The 22,069-nt window shown below is 37.0% G+C and overlaps 1 protein-coding gene across 1 annotated transcript in view; it reads left to right on the forward strand.

Moving 5' to 3' along the window:
- Nucleotides 1–22,069, forward strand: part of RYR2 (ryanodine receptor 2) — a 674,490-nt gene that overhangs the window by 236,865 nt on the left and 415,556 nt on the right. The window contains exons 7-10 of the mRNA XM_077751737.1: nt 4,197–4,211; nt 11,676–11,750; nt 15,699–15,777; nt 19,022–19,134. Coding sequence (XP_077607863.1) covers nt 4,197–4,211; nt 11,676–11,750; nt 15,699–15,777; nt 19,022–19,134 — 282 coding nt within the window. The remainder of the gene's footprint in view (nt 1–4,196; nt 4,212–11,675; nt 11,751–15,698; nt 15,778–19,021; nt 19,135–22,069) is intronic.

A 22,069-nucleotide genomic window follows, 5' to 3' on the forward strand; every position in this document is an offset into this window, starting at 1 on the left:
CTGCCCCTCTGCCACTCACACTCTGTCTCTCTCTCTCTATCAAAATAATAAATATTAAAAAAATTTTTGGTAAAATATGAGCGATGAGAGACCATAGCCATAGGCTCAATGATTACGGGTATCATTGCTCTTTCATGGTAATGAAAGCCAAGTCCCTTTAAGATGGTCTCTGGGCCTGCAGTCAACCTGTCTGTCAGTCAGTTCAGTCTTGGATATTTTCATTGGAGAATCCTTAGAATCCTTAGTTAAGAGGATATTGATATACATTTGGACCTTGGAGTTGTTACTCTTAGGCTTCTTTTGTTCCCTGAAATATGTTGGGAACATTATTAATTTAAAATAGCCACCAACATGGGTGGACCTAGAGGGTATTATGATAAGTGAAGTCAGACAGAGAAAGATAAATACCATATCATTTCACTTACATGTGGATTCTAAAAAACAACAAATGAAGAAACAAACAAACAAACAAAAAACCAAACCAGAAACAAGACTCCTACAGAGAACAAAATAGTGGTTACCAGAGGGAATGTGGAGTGGGATGATGGTCAAATTAGGTGAAGGGGATTAAGAGGTAAACAGTTCGAGTTATAAAAATAAGTCACTGAGATGAAAAGTACAGCATAGGGAATATAGTCAATAATATTGTAATAACGTACAGTGACTGCACTTACAGTGGGGAGCTTTATACAATGTATACATTGGTGAATCAGTATGTTGTACACTTGAAAGTAATAAAGCATTGCAGTTTTATTAGTCAGTTATACTTCACTTTAACAGATAGTCACCAATAACTTCAAGTCTTTGGTGGTGAAATAACCTTTTCTTTTTTCAACATAATGAAATATACCAGACATATCTCCACTTTCAAAGTAGAGGCTGCCAGTTGGGGGATTATGGAGAAATCCTAGCATCTTGATACACGGAGAGAAAAGACAACAAATGAGGTGAAATTCAATGGATAGACTGTGTGCAGGGTAGGATGTTTCCTGCTCTCAATGGAAACTTCATTTTAAAAGGACCTCCTGCATCAAAATTTTGCCCTAGTCTTTCAGATTGTCAGATTGGATAATGCTTTTCAGTGACAAGTCCCCAAATGTTTATTTTGTGCTAATTCCATACCTATATAATTTTTGAGAAGATTATTTCAGTAAAGTTTCTTTTAAAACTTCTAGGACAGGTTCATGTGTACAAGTATTACATTTTTAAATCAATTGTTATTTCATAAAACTGAAATAACAGTTTATTTAAAAAATTTTTAATGTTTATTTTTGATAGAGAGAGAAAGAAAATACAAACAGAGGAGGGGCATAGAATAGGAAGCAGGCTCCAGGCTATCAGCTGTCAGCATAGAGCCCATCATGGGGCTTGAACTCACAAACTGTGAGATCATGACCTGAGCTGAAGTCAGATGCTTAACCAACTGAGCCACCTGGGTGTCCCTGAAATAATAGTTTAAAAAACTCAAAGTTGAACTGAAAGGCCTAGTTATGGTAGAGGAGTATTTTAGGTCGCCCAAATCACTATTTCTTTCTTATACCAGCAACATACTGAATGTAATTATGCATTGTCTTGATGTCCGGTGTTTGATTACAGTTTTTCTAATGCATTATTGCTATTTGATTTGTTTTCCTACTTATAATCATTTGCATATGCCAAGAAAACTCCTGAGGTCTTTCAGCTGTGCTAGATCAAATGACAAACTTATAGACCAAGACTGTTCTGCTTCCGTTTGCCATCCATTGGACCCCCAGAGCCATCTGTCTTTGAGTGACAGCATATGGATGTCTAATTCTCTTCCTGGTTCATGTTGATGTAGTGCAATGGGGGTTATGCCTCCAACTCTTGTTCACATTTGAAGCTTCATCTGACCTACCAATTTGGAAGTACGTATACTAACCCTAAAATACTGGGTTACTGACACTTGTACTTTACCCTAAAGAACTAAAATCTCCCCCTTTCTCTTTCATTTCCCACCAGTTTCTTCAAAGACAGAAAGCGGTGTCAATCCACATTGATGCCTGGACTCTTAATGTGTTTACAGTCCTCTATTTTCTGTATTCCATCTAATAGAATTTTAGCTTTTATCCAATGGCCTTTGCACGAGGGAATAAATCATTCTTTCAGTAAAGTGTAAGCCTAAGGCGATACTCTGAAACCTAAACCAAGCCTGTTCTCTTCTTCAGTATTCATCTTTATGCATTAATTTCTTCTTTTAATCATGTCAGCATTTTTTAAAGGATTTTTGTTACTCTTTTTTCTGTTTTTTTTTTTTATCCTACCTACATAGTGTTTACACTGAGATTAAAATAAGGTGTTTATCCTTTTTTGTTTTAATGTATCTTGCTTTCTTTTTCACTCCCGAATGATCCCCCTTTGGATTTCTCATAATGTTATCACTTTGTTATTAGTAGCATTTAAGCCAAATGGACCAACCAGTGGTTTGCACAAAAGGTTAATGTCAGTAATGCCACAAGTAGTCTTTCATGTTTTTGATTATCTTTTGAAAATGTGTGTCTGTTACATTGGCTCTTCTTTCTAATTCTGCAGATGGATATTTTGGCCTTTGCTAATTTTCACTATTTGTTCTCTTTTATCAAATATCCGGATTACTCTCCCCTATCACTCGCCTTTCTTATATACATTACTTAGAAATTGGAAATTGCAGCCCTCTCCTCTGACTCTCCTGACCATTCTTTTCTATTTACTACAGTTCTTAAGTAGTTTAATCTAGAAAACAGAAAGTCAGCCTAAGAACATTTCTCAAGGAAAAATCTCCAAAACCGAGCTCAATTAAAAACAAAACAAAACAACTCATGAATAAAGTATCTGTTATAAACTATGATCTGTACCAAAAGGTTGGAATTTTGTTTTTCTTTAAATTAATGCTTTAAAAAGAATTTTTCCTAATTCCTCATCTAGTGATATATCTCACTAGAGATCACATAATAGGATTGATTGACCATTGTCACCATGGAAAATAAGTTTTCCGATGTCATTTACCATTGATATCACTTACAAAATTATAACCAAACAGCCTATATTTTTAAAGCTAAGAATGAAATGGTTCTTAACACATTTTCCTTAAATTTTTGATATTAAAGCAGTCCTGGCTGGCTGAGTCAGAAGAGCATACAACTCGTGATCAGGATTGTGAGTTTGAGTCCCACTTTGCGTATACAGATTACTTAAATAACTGTTTAAAAATGTAATACTAAAAATTAAAAAAACAACCCAGTCACAGTAGAGTTGCCATTTAGTAACATATAAATTATTATGCATGTATGTTTCAGGAAAATAACTGTAGTATTTACAAATACTATGTTAGATAACTTCCCTTGCTGTTTTCTTTAAAATGAATGTGAACATGTGTATCCTTTCTCTTTAGGACTTAAAGGCTGTGGCAACTAAATTTAACTGTGGCAACTAAGTTTGGAAATACAGTGTCATTTTTCCTCCTTAGCTTTTTTTCATCTTTGAACTTTTCCTAGGAGGAGGAAGTCAAATTTTATGGGTCTAGAGAAAAATGAAGAAATGCATGTACAAATTATGTTTTACAGAAGCAAAATGAGCTACTGTAATATATACAAAACATGAGAAGAGACTGTCGTTTTAAGGGAAAAGGGGAAAAGTTTTTGTGGTTTTTCTTTGAAATACACATCTCAGAATATGTAGTGTCTAGAACCTACTTACTGTTATTTTGCATGACATATAAACGGCTTATCACAGCATCTTAATTTACAATACACCTTACCTGTTTCTAATCCACAATTTTTACTAAACTTCGTTGGGTTGCTGTTTTATATCACTGCATTTTTATGCAAGAGATGAAATCAAAAAAGTTATAGAGCATTTTTGGAGTATCATTTTGAGATTATATCTTTGGTTCTTGTGGTGCTTAGTGGCTTTGTTATAAATTGAATCATGCATTAAAGTAGAGCAGCATGTTTTCATAGAAATAGGAAAAACTGATATGAAGCCAATTTCAAAGAGAGTTTTGCCTGCTATATATAGTTTTTCTCTAGCATGTAGTGGGTACTAAGTTTTCGTGTAATACCACAGCCAGTGTGGTGTTTGTTTTTATTGTTCGCATAACTCTTTTGAACAGGGGAGTCTTTATAAATAATAAGAGGTGTTTTTAATAAGTCTTTGAAAAAGTATATAATATTTTGTCTCTCTTCTTTTTGTCCCTACAGAAATTCATGATGAAGGTAAGACAATCGATCATCTGTTCTATATGTAATAGTTCCTGCATTTTAAATTTGCTTACACCTATTTGTTTATTTTTTAATTCATGGCACTTTTCTTCACATGTTCACATTTTTAAAAATTAAATCAAACTTTGGAACTTGTACGTTTAAATAAATCACCCATTTAAATTTGACATCTTGATGAACAACATTTGACATTTTGGGTCATTATGTAACATTAAGTTTTATTTAGCCAATTTTAGGATTTNAACCTTTTTTTTTTTTTTTTTTTTTTAACAGCTTTACATTTAGGATTTTAACTCTGGGGATTATATTGGCTATTTTGCTTTTAAAACTTTCTTGCATGAATACAATAGGAAATTTATATTCTGGGAAATTAGAAAAGGTACCAGGAAGCTACTATCTAATTATCTGTTCCAGGAGAAGTGAAAATAATTTAACCCCTTTTCATTGCTTCACCAAATTACAAAAATGGAAAGGGTTTAAAAGACACGCTAAAAGAGGAGAGTAAAATACATGGACATGTTGTTGAAGGAAATATGAGGAGGAAGAAGAACAGAATATCATTCTTTTGAGAATGTATAATATAGAAGTTTTTTGTTTCATGTTTATGTACCTACCATTATTTCTCATGTAACATTCATGTAATTTAATTTTTTTATTCTAAAAGGCAAGAAACAATGTATAGAGAAATTTATTATATTCACATAGTGAAGGCTTAATATAATTCAAAAATTCAAAAGAATTTCATTTCAAAAGATATAAACTACGAAACCTGTTACATCAAAACTCTGGATGTAGGGACGCCTGGGTGGCTTAGTCGGTTAAGCGTCCGACTTTCGCTTAGGTCATGATCTCGCGGTTCGTGGGTTCGAGCCCCGCGTCGGGCTCTGTGCTGACTGCCAGCTCAGAGCCTGGAGCCTGTTTCAGTCTGTGACTCCCTCTCTCTCTGACCCTCCCCTGCTCACGCTGTCTCTCTCTCCTAGAAATAAAATATTAAAAAACAAAACAAAACAAAAACAAAACAAAATTCTGGATGTAGATTTAAAAGCTAGCATGGAAGAAAAGGAAGCACAATGTTCGTTGACACTTTTAGTGTCTAGTGAGTCTACTGAGTTACATAGCTAAGTCTGTCATTCATATTTTCCAAAACTCTTGAACCAGGAGTGTTAGAGGGCCCCCACAGCTGGACCTACTCATTAAGAATTTGACAGTTTGGATGGACTGACAGAGCAGATAACTTCTTTAAAGCCATCTATCAACAAGGACACAAAATATTTTCCAAAATTTCAAATAACAGAAGATACTATTATAGCCTTAACATTGGGGAAAGAGGACATTAACCATTTAATGAGACAAGCATTTTAGTTGGGAAAATGGTGTAAATAGCGGCAAAACATGAGTATGTCCTCTCTTTGCAGATATGAATACATAACTAATGAAATGGGGTTTGAAAAATTCAGTTGTTATTGCCATATCTGCATTTACCCTACTCCTTTTATCATCTTGCCATTTTATCATGTCTGCCTCTTATCCAGTGCCTTATCTAGTTCCTCTTGGAAGAGGCTGAATGGAAAAGTTCCCTGAAACTTCCCTTTCAAGCTTTATCATGAGAGCAGGTTCATAGAAAACCCAGTGCAAACAGAAAGATGACATAGCATCAAGGAGGGCACTTGTGGTGACCACTGTGTGTAGGGATGCATAGTGAAGAGCTGAGTTCTAATTTTCAAGCCAGTATTGCATGGTATTTAACTACCTAAAATTAAAAAAAAAAGTAAAGATGATGTAAAATCAATTTAAACCAGGTAGCATACCTAGAATAATTTAATTAGGGTCTAATTCCCTTTAATTGCAAAGCCAGAAGCCCAGTAGCTTATTTTCATACCTGCATCGGCTAATCTGGAAAGGTTAGAATCTGACAAAGCATAGTGGGTATATGCATGCATTATAGTAACTTAAGCCACTTAAAAGGGAAAAGATGCTGAGTTTTCTTCAGCTCTCACCTTCCAGTTGTGATTTGCTTTGGGTTTCATACCTGGACAGGCATTGTTTAACCTCCTAGAACCAGACGGATGTTTCCTTATGGTGAGAGCCCATTTCTACTCTTGGTGCAGTGAATGATTGGTACCATCATAGACCTTAGATCTGCCACCTCCGGACACTTTTAGGTTAAGATGCTTATCAGAAGTACGCCATCCAATGCCAAATGGCCATCTCGACACTGTTCAGCTGGCTTCATCAGACACATTTACTTTGCACTGAAGCCAGATTTCTCATTAATTATTATAATCATCTTGTGAATATCTTATGTGATTCACTATTAAAGATGGCAGGGCTGTGAGTGTTTCCTGCTGCTGGGACCCATGGGTTGACCAGAATACCAGGCTCCACAATTCTGTGCAGTTCCTGTCGATCTTGTGCCATTCATATTGCATTTATTAGGTCACTGTCAGATGATTTAAAAGCTTAAGCGTGGAGATATTGTTCCATTTTTCTCCCTGGAACAACTCCTTTCCCAATTTTTACTACTAGGATTTGAAGGTAAACTTAACAGCTTCTCTGCTTAAATATCTGAGCACAATGAAAGAAGTTCTCTAATACAAATTTCTTGTTCTTGTCCATTATGTTAAGTTTTGGCAGTGTAGTTAAGTATCACCTGCAGAAATAAATTCCTTTTAAGATTTCATTGTTTTACTTCTAAAATGGCATGTTCTGTCATAGCAGTTGAAGGATATAGAAGAATGCTGCAGTCTGACTACAAAAACAACTTTTGCATAATAAGGGCCTGGAATTATGAGAAATGTCGTACATTTATTAACATAGCATTTTAAAACAGAAAAATAGAAAAACAGAAAACTTAAAGTATTGAGATATTATATGGTTTGTAAATTAGACAGTTTTATAAGAGTACTAATAGTAGAGACATGGTAATAAGCCAATATATAACACAAACAGATATTTAAGGAACACAGAGCCAAAAAAGAAAAAAAAACCAAACAACAGAAACACAGTGCCAGTAATTTTTGTGTGTATCTAAACCTCTTCAGTTTATCTTAGTCATTGCTATTATGATTTTATATTTTATACTTTTCTGCTTTTATACTTCAAATGTAGTTACAGTGATCCAATTTGTTCCTCTTCCCACAGAAGGTAACAAATGAATAAGTTATGCCCTGCGGTGGCCTATTGTTCTAAGTAAATGTAAACATAGAAGCATTTACATCAAAGCTTTTACTTACAGTATGGGTCCCAATTAGACATCTTTAGCAAGATCCTGGCAAGCCAGAAGCATAAGAATGCCTAATAATACTAAATTGATACTAAGATAATTTGTATAAAATTTAAGGTGAGGCTGGTTTAGGATACATACAGCAGTGTTGATTAGATTGTGCCTGAATGTCCTCAAGACTCATTTATCCACTTATAGCTCATGAGGTCATGTTTTCTTTTTTTTATACTATTAAGGAACATTAACCCTGTCAATCATTTCAGGGGTAATGGGTCCAAACCCACACACAGAACTGAAAACATGCTTTTTTGTTTTTGTTTAATTTTAGAGAGAGCATGAGTGGGGAAAGAGAAGTGAAGAAGGGGGGGGGGAGAATCTCCATGCTGAGTGTGGAGTCAGACATAGGGCTCGATCCCATGACCCGAGGATCATGACCTGAGCCAAAATCAACAGTCAGATACTCAACCGATTGAGCCACCCAGGCACCCCTGAAAACACATTTTGAGCTGATATTTTCAGAAAGTTTAATTTTACCTTTCAACTGATGGTTAGCTCTCCAACATCTGAAATACTGAGAGAATTGGGAAGTGATAGTTGTTAAGGGTTTTGTTACTTTTCCCCTTAAAATGGCAGTAGCACCTTAACATAGACCCTCTTCATCTGTGGAAGACCACAGTAGTCTAGAAGGAGCTGACTTCTGGAGCCTGGTTCTGCTCGGGGACAGTGAAGGGCTGATGACCAGCAGCTCACTAAATACACCACAGACTCAGCCAGCCTTAGAGGCAGGTTTAGGGTACTGACAGATGCTTTTTCAGGGACAAGTAGAGCCTAAGTCACACTTGGAAATGTACTTCAGGGACTTGTAAATTCCAGGTAATATTTTTACAAAAAGGATCTGATAATCTATCCCATAGCTGGAGGCATTAAGAAACAAACAAAGAATTCACTCCTTAAAAAATATTTTGGGGCGCCTGGGTGGCTTAGTCAGTTAAGCGTCCGACTTTCACTTGGGTCATGATCTCGCGGTTCGTGGGTTCGAGCCCCGCATCGGGCTCTGTGCTGACTGCCAGCTCAGAGCCTGGAGCCTGTTTCAGAGTCTGTGTCTCCCTCTCTCTGACCCTCCCCTGCTCACGCTGTCTCTCTCTCTCTCTCCTAGAAATAAATAAAAATATAAAAAAAATATTTTAATGTTTATTTTTGAGAGAGAGAGACAGAGTGCAAGCAGGGGAGGGGCAGAGAGAGAGGGAGACACAGAATCTGAAGCAGGCTCCAGACTCTGAGCTGCCAGCACAGAACCCAATGCAGGGCTCAAACTCACCAACTGCCAGATCATGACCTGAACCGAAATCAGAGACTTAACTGGCTGAACCACCCAGGTGCCCCACAAAGAAATAACTCTTAAGCTTACTTTCTTTGTTGTTAGTGTGCAAATATATGAAGGAAACTACGTGAGATCCAGTATATAATTTTTGAAAAAATGAATAGTTAGAGTTTTCAGAGAAAACATTTATTCTCATTGCAGAGGAAAATATTATGTGAGTTTATTATGCATGATACCCTTGGCATTAAGTGCACTGTAGCTCCTTGACAGTAGAATTCCAATACATAGGACAGGGTGTTTCTTTTGCATAATATTTACTGGAGAATTAGCAGGACTAGTTAAAGTATAGATGGCATTTGTGTGAACTGCAAGTTTGTCTCATGTAAAATGTTATTTTCTACTTTTTTAAGTTGAAACAATTGAAAGCAATGCTTACTTTGCCCATATGTCAGAGTCCAAAAAATGGTTAATATATTAACTTCAAAAAACACTTAAGATTTTTTTTTCCACCTGTGTATGATCTTGAAAGGAGGCCAGTGTTGAGCTTACTGCTCTATTAGCTTGATTGACTCTTAACCTAGTTGGTCCTGGCAGGATTCCCAAAGCATAATATGGTTATATAGCTGAGTGCTTATAGGTTTAGGTTTGGGAGGCTAAAGGGGAAATAGACCTTTGTTCCAGGGTCCTGGTACGTTCCCCAGCAGTGATGATCATTTTCCCATTGAAATTCTCAAGGGAAATCCAACAGTCCACCCAAGGCACAGAGTTGTAGAGCCCTGAAGGAAGAACCCTAGAACCGGCTAGTATTTGGTATAGCTATTTCATCAAGTACCAGAAGTTCTTAACATCAAATGAAATCCCTACATATTTGTTCACTTGAATTAAAGCAAGATATTGGCAAATTTTACAAATTTAACAAAATTTAACAAAAATATTGACAAGACTGACCAAATCAAAAAACAGAAAAGAGCCAAGGTACCTCTTTGAGTCCATCTCACATACATAATTCTTTTGATACATGTTTGTTGAATGAACAAGTTATCCAATATATGATCGAGAGTGGAAATTACACATTTTATTTTTTTCTGACTTAGAGGCAGTTGGAGTAGTACCATTTAAAATGGCACATTAGAGGGGTGCCTGGATGGCTCGGTCAGAAGAGAGTGCCACTCTTGATCTCAGGGTCATGAGTTTGAGTCCCATCTTGGGGATAGAGATTACTTAATTCAATAAATATAAAAAATAAAGTGAGATGTTAGAGGAAAAGTAGTGCAGACCATGTGACAGAAATTACATTCACTTTGTGTTAATTGTGTTCTCTTAATTAACAAAGTTATTTTAGTGTGGGTTATTTGTATACTTTTTCAGAAGGTCTATTAAAACTAAATCTGAAGCATAAATTTGTATTTAAGTGGTAAGGAAGTCTATAGTTTAAAATCTATAATTGGAATGTCTCCTTTAACTTAACCAGTTTGAACATTTACATATATGTGTGTGTATACGTGTACGTATGTGTATATATTATATAGAAGGGAACTAAAGCAAAGCATTAGAGTAAAAGGATCATTATCCACTTTTGGGTTAAATCTAAGACCTTGTCCTTCATTTAAAAAAAAAATCTTATTTTGATCAGTGTGACTGTCAAGTGTTCCTCAAGTTCAGGTGTATTTGTGGCTTTGGAACCTATATCTGGTATGAAAAGGTAAGTTCCTTTCAAAGTGGCCCATATCAGACAAGGTGAATAAAACTGTTCTTGACTATACTGAATCAAACATATTATTTAAAAAAAAATGAATCCTTTTCAAAGAGTGCCTCGTTCTGAAAAGGAATATGATTTTTCAAAGTAGATTTTCCCCTTTCCCTCACAGTGTATGAAAAAAGTGATTCTCCTTTTTTTAAAGCAGGTTTTCTTACTTGAATACCTTTCAAGACCTGTTTTAAGAATGGTTCTGAAGTCTTTTGAACATAACATGTAAAAAAAAAAAAGTTATCCTAAGGAATTATATGTAACAGTAGGAAGGGGGTATCTTTTGAGTGAAAAGAGGTACAGTAGTATAATATATTAATGTACTTACTTGGGGCACCTGAGTGGCTCAGTTGGTTAAGCGTCCAACTCCTGGTCTTGGCTCAGGCCATGATCTCCTGGTTCATGAGATCGAGCCCCGCAGTGGACTCTGCACTGACAGCATGGAGCCTGCTTTGGGTTTTCTCTCTTCTCCTCCCCTACTTGTGCACGTTCTGTCTCTTTCTCAACATAAATAAATTTTAAAAAAGATATTAATGTACTTCTTGACTTCTTAAAGTATACATACGTCAGTGTCGCCACTCCTTATCCTAATAAGCTCTCCTAGTGATTTGTAAGCATGCTAAAATTTGAGACACATTTCTGTATTTCATATTTTTAAAAATTGGACCCTTTTTAAAAAACAGCTGGAAGGCATGAAACAGTTTCAGACCTGTAGATGATTTGATCCATTCTGTGCTTTAGGAGGTCTCATTCATTGAACAGATATTTAATTAGCCCTTACTGTGTGCTAGTCATTTTGCCAGGAGCCTGGGATACAGTGGTGACCACAAGGCATCACAGTCCATGTACAGTGCAGCTCACAATGTAATGGGAAATAGAGACCATAAATAACTATGAATAGGTAATTACAGATTATGTTAGGTACTTACAGTTACCGAAATCAAGTTCATTCTTCAAGAACTAGATCAACTGTCAGATTCTCAGTAGAGATTTTCTTGGTTGCCTTATTCTAATTTAAACATTCTTTCCACAGCACTTTGCTTACTTTTACTTTATTCCTTCCTATTAAATGTTTTTTGTTGATGACAAGAGAGTCTTTTATTGCCATAGTTAAGTTTACTCTTTTTTTTTTTTTTTCCTTGCCGACCCTTTCCTCTTCCCCTGTAGACTGCTCAAGGTGGTGGTCACCGAACACTCCTGTACGGACACGCCATATTGCTACGCCATTCCTACAGTGGCATGGTGAGCAGGTGTTTTGATTCCATCTCATACAGGGTCCACTTAGACATACATCAACAAGAACGTTGGTAATAGCATTTCAGTGATAGTATTAATAAACTGGGATGTGTGCGTTCTTTAATATCTTTGTGCCTTGTTTAGTTTTTCTCACTTATAAAATGAAAAATAGCTTAGATGATCTGTAAAGTCCTTCAGTTCCATCATTTATGACTCCTGTGTTTTAGTATCTTAATTTTTGATAGACTGGTTTTAAGAGGAGAGGGCTGTAAGAGTCAAATAAATATTTTTCATTTCTGATTTTGTTTTAAACAGTTATTTATTAGAAAATTATTGAAAGGTAAGATGAAAAAATCTATATCCACAGTGTTATCTGTATAGGTATAGATACCCATATACTTATCCATCTGTCTATCTAGATACATATTGTGCACTTCTATATATTTTTGTTATATAATATGCATTATTATTTTATATATTTAATAAAATGCATAAAAGTTCTATTCTTGTAAAAGCTTTATTAAATTATAAAATCAATGCATGTTTATTTTATAAGATTTGGAAATTACATATGACACAATTCTTCATGATCATGTTAATGGGAAAAGAATGTGTGGGGACTTCTAAAAATTTTTAATTTTTTCTGTTCGTAAGAATGGTTTACATAGGGCACCTCGGTGGCTTAGTCGGTTAAGTGTCCGACTTCAGCTCAGGTCATGATCTCACGATTTGTGGGTTTGAGCCTCGCAATGGGCTGTGTGCTGACAGCTACCTCAGAACATGGTGCCTGCCTTTGGACTCTGTCTCCTTCTCTCTCTGACCCTCCCCTGCTCATGCTGTCTCTATCTCTCTCTCAAAAATAAATAAAACATTAAAAAAATGGTTTACATAATTGAGATCTTACTTCATAACCAAATTTATATCCTGGTTTTTAAAACATATTATTGTAGCATAAACATTTTCCACATTATTTAAATTCTTCATCAATATAATTTTCATGAATACATGATGGTCCAACACTTAGAAGTATAATATAATTGATTATTTCTTTCAGGAAGGAAATCTCTTTCAGAGATTACATAATTCTGGTATTGTGTAAATCATTTCAGAACAGGTACCAAGCATAGCCTCTGTGTCAGTACCCAAAAACATATAAAATTTGTCAGTCAAGGCACTTGGGTAGCTCAGTTGGTTAAGTATCTGACTCTTGGTTTTGGCTCAGGTCATGATCTTCCAGTTCATTGGGTTCCAGCCCTGCACTGACAGTTCAGAACCTTCTTGAGATTCTCTCTCTCCCTCTCTCTGCCCTCCCCTCCTCATGCTCTCTTTTTCTCTCTCAAAATAAACTTAAAAAAATTGTGAGTCTTATTCATGAATACCAATGTGAAAATCTGACTTAAAGTTCTGGTGAATGGAATTCAAAAGTAGAGGAAGAGAAGTGTAGGAAAACTATAGATATCATTTTAATGATGACTTAATAATATCGTTTCTACTAGTGTGCTACATTATATAAATAGGCCAGATAACAAAAATTGTGATCATCCTAACAGGTGCTGAAAAAAGCTTTTAATAGAACTCAGCACCCATTTCTAATAAAAACTAAGCATTGATGATTAATTTCTCCGTGATAAAATATAAATGTCAGTTCAGTAACCAACATCAATCTTAATTGTCAGACACTAAGGTGATTATTGACAAAACCAAGTCAAACAAACAAAACCAAAAGTATACTAGCATTGTTCTGGATTTCTTGGCTACACAGCAATATCAGAAATAAAATCTAGGAAAATGCTCTAGTAAAATGGATACTAGATAAGTATATAAATATAATCTGTTTGCATACAATAATCATGAATTAAAACTTCATAGAAAGAATTATATTTCCAATATCAATCAAAACACAAAAACTGCATTAAATAATAAATGTGAGGGTCGCTTAAAAAAAAACTATTCTTGGGGCACCTGGGTGGCTCAGTGGGTTGAGCATCCAGCTCTTGATTTCTGCTCAGTCCATGATTCCATGGTCATGGGATTGAGCTCTGCTTTGGGCTCCATGCTGACTATGAAGCCTGCTTAAGTCCCTCCTCCCTTCTCCCCTCTCCCCTCCCTCTCCTTCCTTCTCCCTCCCTCTCTCTCCCTTCCTCCCTCCCTCTGCCCCTTATCCCCTGCTCACATGCTCACTCTCTCTACAATAAAAAATAAATAAAAAGAAAAAAAGAAAACCGCTTTGTATACATACTGGGTTAGGACCCTGAACTTGGTCAGTCAGTCTGGGTTCAGAATCACTTTCTCAAGTGTTCTAGGTACTGTTTTAGGTGCTGGGTCTATAGTAGTGAACAAGATCACGTCCTTGTCATCATGGAACTTAATGAACATTTAGTGGAATAATTATATTATCTTCCTCATAGTTGCTATGAATATTATTGGAAGAGAGAATATATGGTAATATTTATAGTACCTAGTAAGTACTGTAGTATTATTGCAGAATGTAACAGAAGACTTTAATAAGATAAAGGAAGACACTTAATATGTTTAGAGCTAACGTCTATAAACTTCTGGTATCACCATGGGCAGCCTTTCTCAAGGTGAGACTCACACTCCTACACTGGCTCAGAACATTTTTGCGGACCCTTGAAGCAACTTTTCTATAACTTTGGGAGCCAGTGTTTTGTTGTCAAAAGACAGAATTGGAATCTCCAGGTTAATTTCATTGTCCAACCCCATGGCACCGACTTCCACCTACTGTGCCAGCACATCTGTCCCGATTGGTTCACTCCTGCTTCCTCAGAGTCACTGACACTCACTCTGGTGGGTGGATCCTCTTTCACAGAAGGAATTTTCTAGGCTTTACCTTCTTTGTTTGGTGACTCTGGGAGGTCTGGATTTGCTTGGTCCCCAGAACTGTCTCTGAGTGCTCTTCCCTGGGCTCTTGTTCTTGCTGCCAGTGCACTTGTTAAGCATAGATGATGGTATGTCTTGATCTTCTACTACATTCATACTTGTGTCCTCATTTTCATACCAGTGAGCAAGGTTTTTGAGGTTGGAGTGGAATTCAGGGAAGTGCACTGAAAAATTATGCTAAACTTTATGTTCAAGAGTATACAGTTAGGGAAACTTAAGGAGGAGGGGGAGATGGAAGGAGATGATGGTGTTGCAAGAGTTCAGTTACTCATAGGGAAGCACACACACATGCACACACACACGTGTAATAGAAGTTCACTTCGATGAGGTGATGTGCTGCACTCAGTGAGGTGACAACACTGCACACCAAAATAACTTCCAGATGAATTTCAGAGAGTTAAAATTTTATTTCATTAAAAAAGTTTTAATGTCTGTTTGTTTATTTACTTATTTATTGAGAGAGACAGCATAGGGAAGGGGCAGCGAGAGAGGGAGACACAGAATCGGAAGCAGGCTCCAGGCTCTGAGCTGTGAGCACAGCAGGACTCGAACTCATGAATTAGGAAATCATGACCTGAGCCAAAGTCAGACACTCAACTGACTGAGCCACCCAGGTGCCCCATGAGTTAAAAATTTTAAACTGAAAACAGAGCTAGAAAATGAGAGTGAATAGTTTTCCAGTTTCTGTTTGGGAGAAAGATTTCTAACTGTCAGATCAGTTTGTACTTTGGCTTATCATCATGAATATCACATGAAGTGAGATGTACAAACATATCCCCAGTTATGTGTCTTTTTTTACTGATAGAACACATCTCCTCAGTCTTCTTATGAGGAGAAAAAAGACTGCATCTCCTTTAGAACACTGCTCCTAATGAACGCCGTGGGAGTGTTATTTTCCCTCATGATGGAAAACCTGGGCTGTGCACAGAAGCATCCAAATGTGAAGGAAAAGACCGATAGAGCAGAGATAGACTGATGGCAACTTATGCGTCAGAATTAGACTCTCACAGGACTGTAAATGTTTACTGACAACTGCCATTCTGTGTCTTTCAGTATCTGTGCTGTCTGTCCACCTCCCGGTCTTCAACTGATAAACTAGCCTTTGACGTCGGCTTGCAAGAGGAGACAACAGGTGAGCACGCTTGGCCCCAGTGAGGCCGTGCTCGGAGAGAGCATGGCAGGGAGTGGACTGGAAGAAGTTGGAAAACATGGAGATCCATTAGATAAATGTCCTTACGGGTGGAGTCAGGAAAAAAATGAATGACTTTCTTTTTTTTTTTAATTTTTTTTTAACATTCATTTTTTTGAGAGAGAGAAATACAGAGTATGAGTGGGGGAGGGGCAGAAACAAAGAGGGAGACACAGAATCTGAAGCAGGCTCCAGGCTCTGAGCTGTCAGCACAAAGCCCAACCTGGGGCTCAAACTCACAAACCGTGAAATCATGACCTGAGCCAACGTCGGACGCTCAACCTACTGAGCCACCCAGGCGTCCCCCAAAAAACGAATGACTTTCTAAGGAAAATTTTTAGTAGAAGGAGACAGTGTATGTTGTTTCCATTGGTTGGTCATTCCCACATAATTAACTGGATTCTCAAACTGTACCTCCAACATTCTTCTTTGGATAGAAATATAATTATTTGCTACATTTTAATTCTAAAAAATGTAACGTACTTCATGTCAGGATTCCAACAAAAAGGTCAAAAATGAATGTTTGCCTCATTTCTCCGTCCATCTGTAGGGCTGCGTTTCTGTCCGAATACACATCTGTTTTTACATTTTCAAACAGAAAATGCCTACATTAACGCAGTTTACCGGTGGAGAGAATCAAAAAGGGAGAACATAGACTCTGTTTGTGTTCTGTTCTCAGGGCTGTGAGGACGCGACCCTTTCTACACCTCCTTACAATTTGGTTATTTTATCTTTTGCAATGAGCATGCATTAAAAATAAAAATACATTAAAGTAAAATTAAAAATAAAAAAATAAATTGAAATTTTATAGAATTAAGTTAAAAATTGGAGTTAAAAATAAGAATTAAGACCAGGTAGAAAACAAAGGAGGGAAACAGACCAACTCGTATTGAGTGGTTCCTTTAGGGGGAGGGGTCAAGCTATCCCTCACACCTCTCCCCTTTTCCTACTTTTTAAAATAATTTCCCAGGGCCACTTGGGTGGCTCAGTCAGTTAAGCCATCGACTCTTGATTTCAGCTCAGGTCATGATCTGAATCATGACACATTGGGCTCTGTGCAGACAGTGTGGAGCCTGCTTGGGATTCTCTCTTTCCCTCTCTCTCCCTCTCTTCTGCCCTCCCGCCCCCCAAAATAAATAAATAAACTTTAAAAAATAAACTTTACCATGTTCTAAATTTTTCACAGACTACCAATGGATAATAATAAATATTCACCAACCTAATTAACTTTTCACAGACCAACACACCACCATGCATGACAGATTCCAGAATGCCAGGCACCAAAACGATGAATATTGTTTTGATTTTCATTTCATCTCATAGAAGTATTTCTCTGCATTTTTGCTAGTTTTGAAAAATTTCCTCATTTTAATTTACTTCAGCAACAGTGACATGAAAAAGTTTTCAGTTCTCTCTCTCTCAAAAGGAGTAAAAGACATGCATGATTTAGAATTTGTTTTCATTCACTGATATGATTATACAATATCCAAAACAACAAAACAAAGCAGTCCCTCTGCCTATCTCTGATCCCTTTATGCTGCACTGTGTTCCCCTAGCTTTTTATGTTCTCTGAATTGCGGGATTATTATATTTACCTCTTATTGTCTGCCTGCCTTGATCAGAAGTAAACTCACAAGGCAGATACCTTTTCGTTCCTTGTTTACTGTGTATCCCCAGCTACTAAAGGAAAGATTGACAGAGTGTGGATGCTTTATAAAACGTTTGAGTGAATGAATGAAAAACTCCCTGCAACTCTAAAAATGTGAATCGAGTGAATAAAGATAAAGAATCCTGCAAGATAACACTCAAGTAAGACTACAGTCCGTATAAGGAAAGCATCTTAGGGCACATTACATGCTGACTGTAACAGTGCTTAAGAAGTGATATTTAATGGTTAATTTACACATTTATGCAAAGTGAATTTTTATTTAGGGCCTACAGTATGCTGGCAGCAACTGGGGAAACCCCAGTGGATGGAAACACAAGGCCCCTGCTCTTATGGAACTTATTCTGGCCTTGGGGAATTGGTGAAGAAGAAAAAAATAAGTGTTCTAAAAAATAATAAAGCTGGTCAAAGGGATGGAATGAGTATTAGATAACAGATATCACTAAAACACTATTTGAAATTTTGAATAGAACTTATATTTATATTTTTAAAGGAACTATAAGCAGATTGAAGAATTGTTTGCTTAAGTTTATATCTTAGCTAATGGGACTGAAGAATGAGTTGATGATGGTCAGGAGGCTTATGCTTGACTTTTTCTAGAAGAAATTATTTGAGTTAATGTATACCCAGATATTTTTAAATGTATCCTTCTATAGTAGCATTCTTTTATATTTTACCCTTAGATTAGTAGAAACTACCACATGTTAAAATAAAAAACAAGGGGCATCTGGGTGGCCCCGTTGGTTAAGCATCTGACTTCAGCTCAGGTCATAATCTGTTCCTGAGTTCCAGCCCCACATTAGACTCTGTGCTGACAGCTCAGAGCCTGGAACCTGTTTCAGATTCTGTGTCTCCCTCTCTTTGTTCCTCCTCCACTCTCTCTCAATCTCTCTGTCTCAAAAAGAAATAAATATTTTTAAAAATTTAAAAAATAAAATAAAAAAACAAAGCACAAGATAGTAACATTTCAATGACAGTGCTTTGCATCTACTTTTAATTAGCGTCCTCTCAAAGTACAGAGTTTTTAAAATGCTGTAATGCAACTGTCACATTACAAACCCCACCTCCTTTTGAAAATCGTGTGCCAGAAAACTAGAGGTTATTACAGAGACCAACAGACATATGATTATAGAAAGAATGCAGTAAGTTCAGCATAATTGGTAGATTTGCCCTAATGATAGCATAAATAAATACCTTGTAAGCAATTCTTAGGTGGGGAGAGACACCAAATTTCCCAAAATGTCACAACCGGGTTCCGTGCACAAAATCTGTGCATTTCACCATGTCTTTACCCTAAGCTCATTTGGCCCAAGTCTTTGGATTTCCATGGTCTATTAGGTGAACTTGGGTAAATTTCAAACTTCTGAAAGCTATGTGAGAAGAACCGTTTTATTTAATTATCAGGAGACTGACTTGGAAGACTTCTTATATTTCTGTCTTTCATTTTGGAGGTGCCAGCAAAGAAAATTGATTTTAAAGTAAGAGGCATCTCTTTGTTTCCCCTTTTCAATCATCCTGCAGGTGAGGCGTGTTGGTGGACTATCCATCCTGCCTCTAAGCAGAGGTCAGAAGGAGAAAAGGTGCGCGTTGGAGACGACCTCATCTTAGTTAGTGTGTCCTCTGAGAGGTACCTGGTAAGTGTGGCTGGTGGGGTCATGTGTTGGGTGGTGGGTCCATGAAGCTTTCTTCGTAAACCTAAGACTGCAAACTCCCTAATGAAATTGCTTAGAGATAAGGCTGCATCTCTCTTTGATGAGCTACAAATAACTCCCTAAGTAGTGGAATAATATGACCCATATGCAAGTGTGGCTTCCCAAGTTTATTTAGACAGGTTCTCTTGTGCCCTTAGTGTGTTCATGATACTGACAGCACCTGTTCTTAGGTTATTTTATTAATGGCATGTAAATGCCATCTAATCAGGAATTCAAAATTCTGCGGACCTTATATTGTGCCCACTGAAGGCTGTAGTAAGGGGGTAGTGATTACCTATTTTAACATTTACAAAAGCAAATTGGTATATGAGAAACTAGTGCCATGTTGACCAAGGAGTAATAGACCAAATAAAAGCCAGTTCTGGCCTCTCTTTGACAGGGCATTATTTCAGAGGGTGGGGTTGAGAAATGGGAGTGTGAAAAAAGTAATAATAATGTGTTACAGTTTGGGTTATGCATATAGGGTATAGAGATGGTTAATTATTATTTCACACTCTTGCTGCGGTTGATTAGAAGGATCTGGAGAAAGTGTGATAAAAAGGGAGCTAAAGGATTTTGGAATAGCAGTGGCTGGAATGATCCATATACTGCACCTGAATAACTAAAAATGAGCTCTGTGTGTATATATATTTGTTTATTAGCGTAGGGCTGGTAAGTATGAACCTGGGCCAATCATGTAACTTCTTAAAACCCTTGCTTTCCTCATCTGCAATATGGTGATAATAAAGAACATAGCTCACAGGGGTGTTAAGAGGATTAAATGCTTTGATCTAAGCCAGAGAGTTGCTTAGTGAGTTACTATCACTATTTACTTGGGAGATTTGTACTTGTGGAGAATGGTTAAGGAAACTGCACATATTTAACCAGAAGAGGATGTCAGGAAGGTAGGAGTAAAAGAAGTCATACAGCTGATTTTAAATAAAGGTCAACCGTGGAAAGCCAGGCTCACATTCTGTGAAGTCGCTGATGTCTTTAAAAGTAAATAATTTGAGAACTTTGGTTGAAAACACATTCATTAAAAAAAAAAAAAAAAAAAAACTACTTAGAATAAACTTTTCCAGTCTTTGATTTTTATAACTTTCTAGTCATTAGTGCCTTTGATCTATTTTTCGTCCACTAATGGAGCTGGTTAAGCTGAGATTAAACTGTCAAATTGGGCATTTGGTACTCTAATAAAGCTTATAACTGCTGGGGTGCTAATGGGTTAACATTGACTTTAAGGGACTGATTTTCACCCTGTCCTCTGCAGCGATGCCCCATGGACAGAAGAGGGCGCTGTGTTGGGCACCAGGCAGCCCAGGCTCCGCCCTCCTCTACTTTATAATGTTGGATCTCTGCACATGATTTCTAAGGAATAAAGGGTCTTTTTTCTAGAAATGGTTGTAAACTGCTCACTCAAATATGGTTTTTTTTCACCTTGCTGTTTCATATTCTCATGTGGAATGAAATCTTAATCCTCTTTTCAGGATATCCAAGAGGAAAAACAAAATCCCTGTGTCCCTATTGGAACTATTTACTTTTTTCTTTTAAAGAAGGCTTTGGCAAAGCAGCTTAAATATAAGATAAATAAACAATTTAAAATAGGGGAAACATGGCCAAGTAGGTAGTGCTGACTGTGAATCTATTTCAAACTGAACAAAATAAAGCAAAGCATATACAACAACTTTTATTGGTTTAGGATGACATAAAATCACCCTGGTACACACAGAAGTCTTCAATCCATGGACTGGATTATTTGCATTGGAAACATTGATTTTTTGGACTAATTTTTTCTTAATTAGGTCACCTATAGAAACATACAGATTTTTTATAGATATGTGAAAACATTGCCGTTGTCTGAAAGTAATTAGGCAAAACAGAACCCCACATCTAAAGAATGGTTGGCAGATGCTTAAATAAGGCGTTCTAGGGTTCACAAGCATATCCCCACCTCTCCCCTACCCATCTCTGAATTTCTGATAAGAAATACAGAGTGTTTTGATTGCATAAGAAGTTGCTGAATTGCCTCAAGTTGCATAAGAATACCGATAACTAGAAAGGACAGGGATCATAAATCTTTTCAAGCTAATTATTTTGTAGCAACCATTTTTATTTACTTTGAGCCTTTTTTACCCTCTCTGTGGCTCCGATGATGGAATCATAGAATATTCCTTTTGCAGAGTGTCTATTCTGTGACCTTCATTTTTTCTCAGAAGGAGAAAATGAAGCCAGAAGGGTGATATGTCTTGTTTACTTGTGTCCCCTGTCACTGTATGGTAATGTTTCCAGAAGATTTGCTCACCAGGGTCCAAGTGCCTTACACTTAAGAGAGAAACATATGTGTTGAAGGAATGCATCCCATAAGGGTTGAATTCAGATGTTCTTACAAATTTGGGAGCCGTAGACCCTTTTGGTAAGCCAGTAAATCTTACTGTCCACCTGTCATCATAATCTTTTAAAATGCGTGAAATATATACGTAGGATTACAAGGAAAACTGGAATTTCTCTATGTGGAGTTCTGGTTGAGAACTCCCATAGAGGTGCATGGGTGGCTCAGTCGGGTAAGTGTCCAACTTTGGCTCAGGTCATGATCTCACGGTTCATAGGTTTGAGCCCCATGTCCAGCTCTGTGCTGACAGCTCAGAGCCTGGAGCCTGCTTCAGATTCTGTGTCTCCCTCACTCTCTGCCCCTCCCCTACTCATGCTTTGTGCCTCCCTCTCTCTCTCTCAAAAATAAACATTAAAAAAATAATTAGAAAAAGAACTTCCATAAGGTTGTTTATAATATCCTCTCTACTTCTGAGATTTTGTACTTCTATCATAAAATGTCCTGTTACTCAAAACACCGTTCTGGGGCCAGCAGCCTCAGTTGCCGGCC

The sequence above is a fragment of the Crocuta crocuta genome, unplaced genomic scaffold, assembly GCF_008692635.1.
Source record: "Crocuta crocuta isolate KB4526 unplaced genomic scaffold, BGI_CrCroc_1.0 scaffold59-1, whole genome shotgun sequence".
NCBI classification, from domain to species: Eukaryota; Metazoa; Chordata; class Mammalia; order Carnivora; family Hyaenidae; genus Crocuta; species Crocuta crocuta.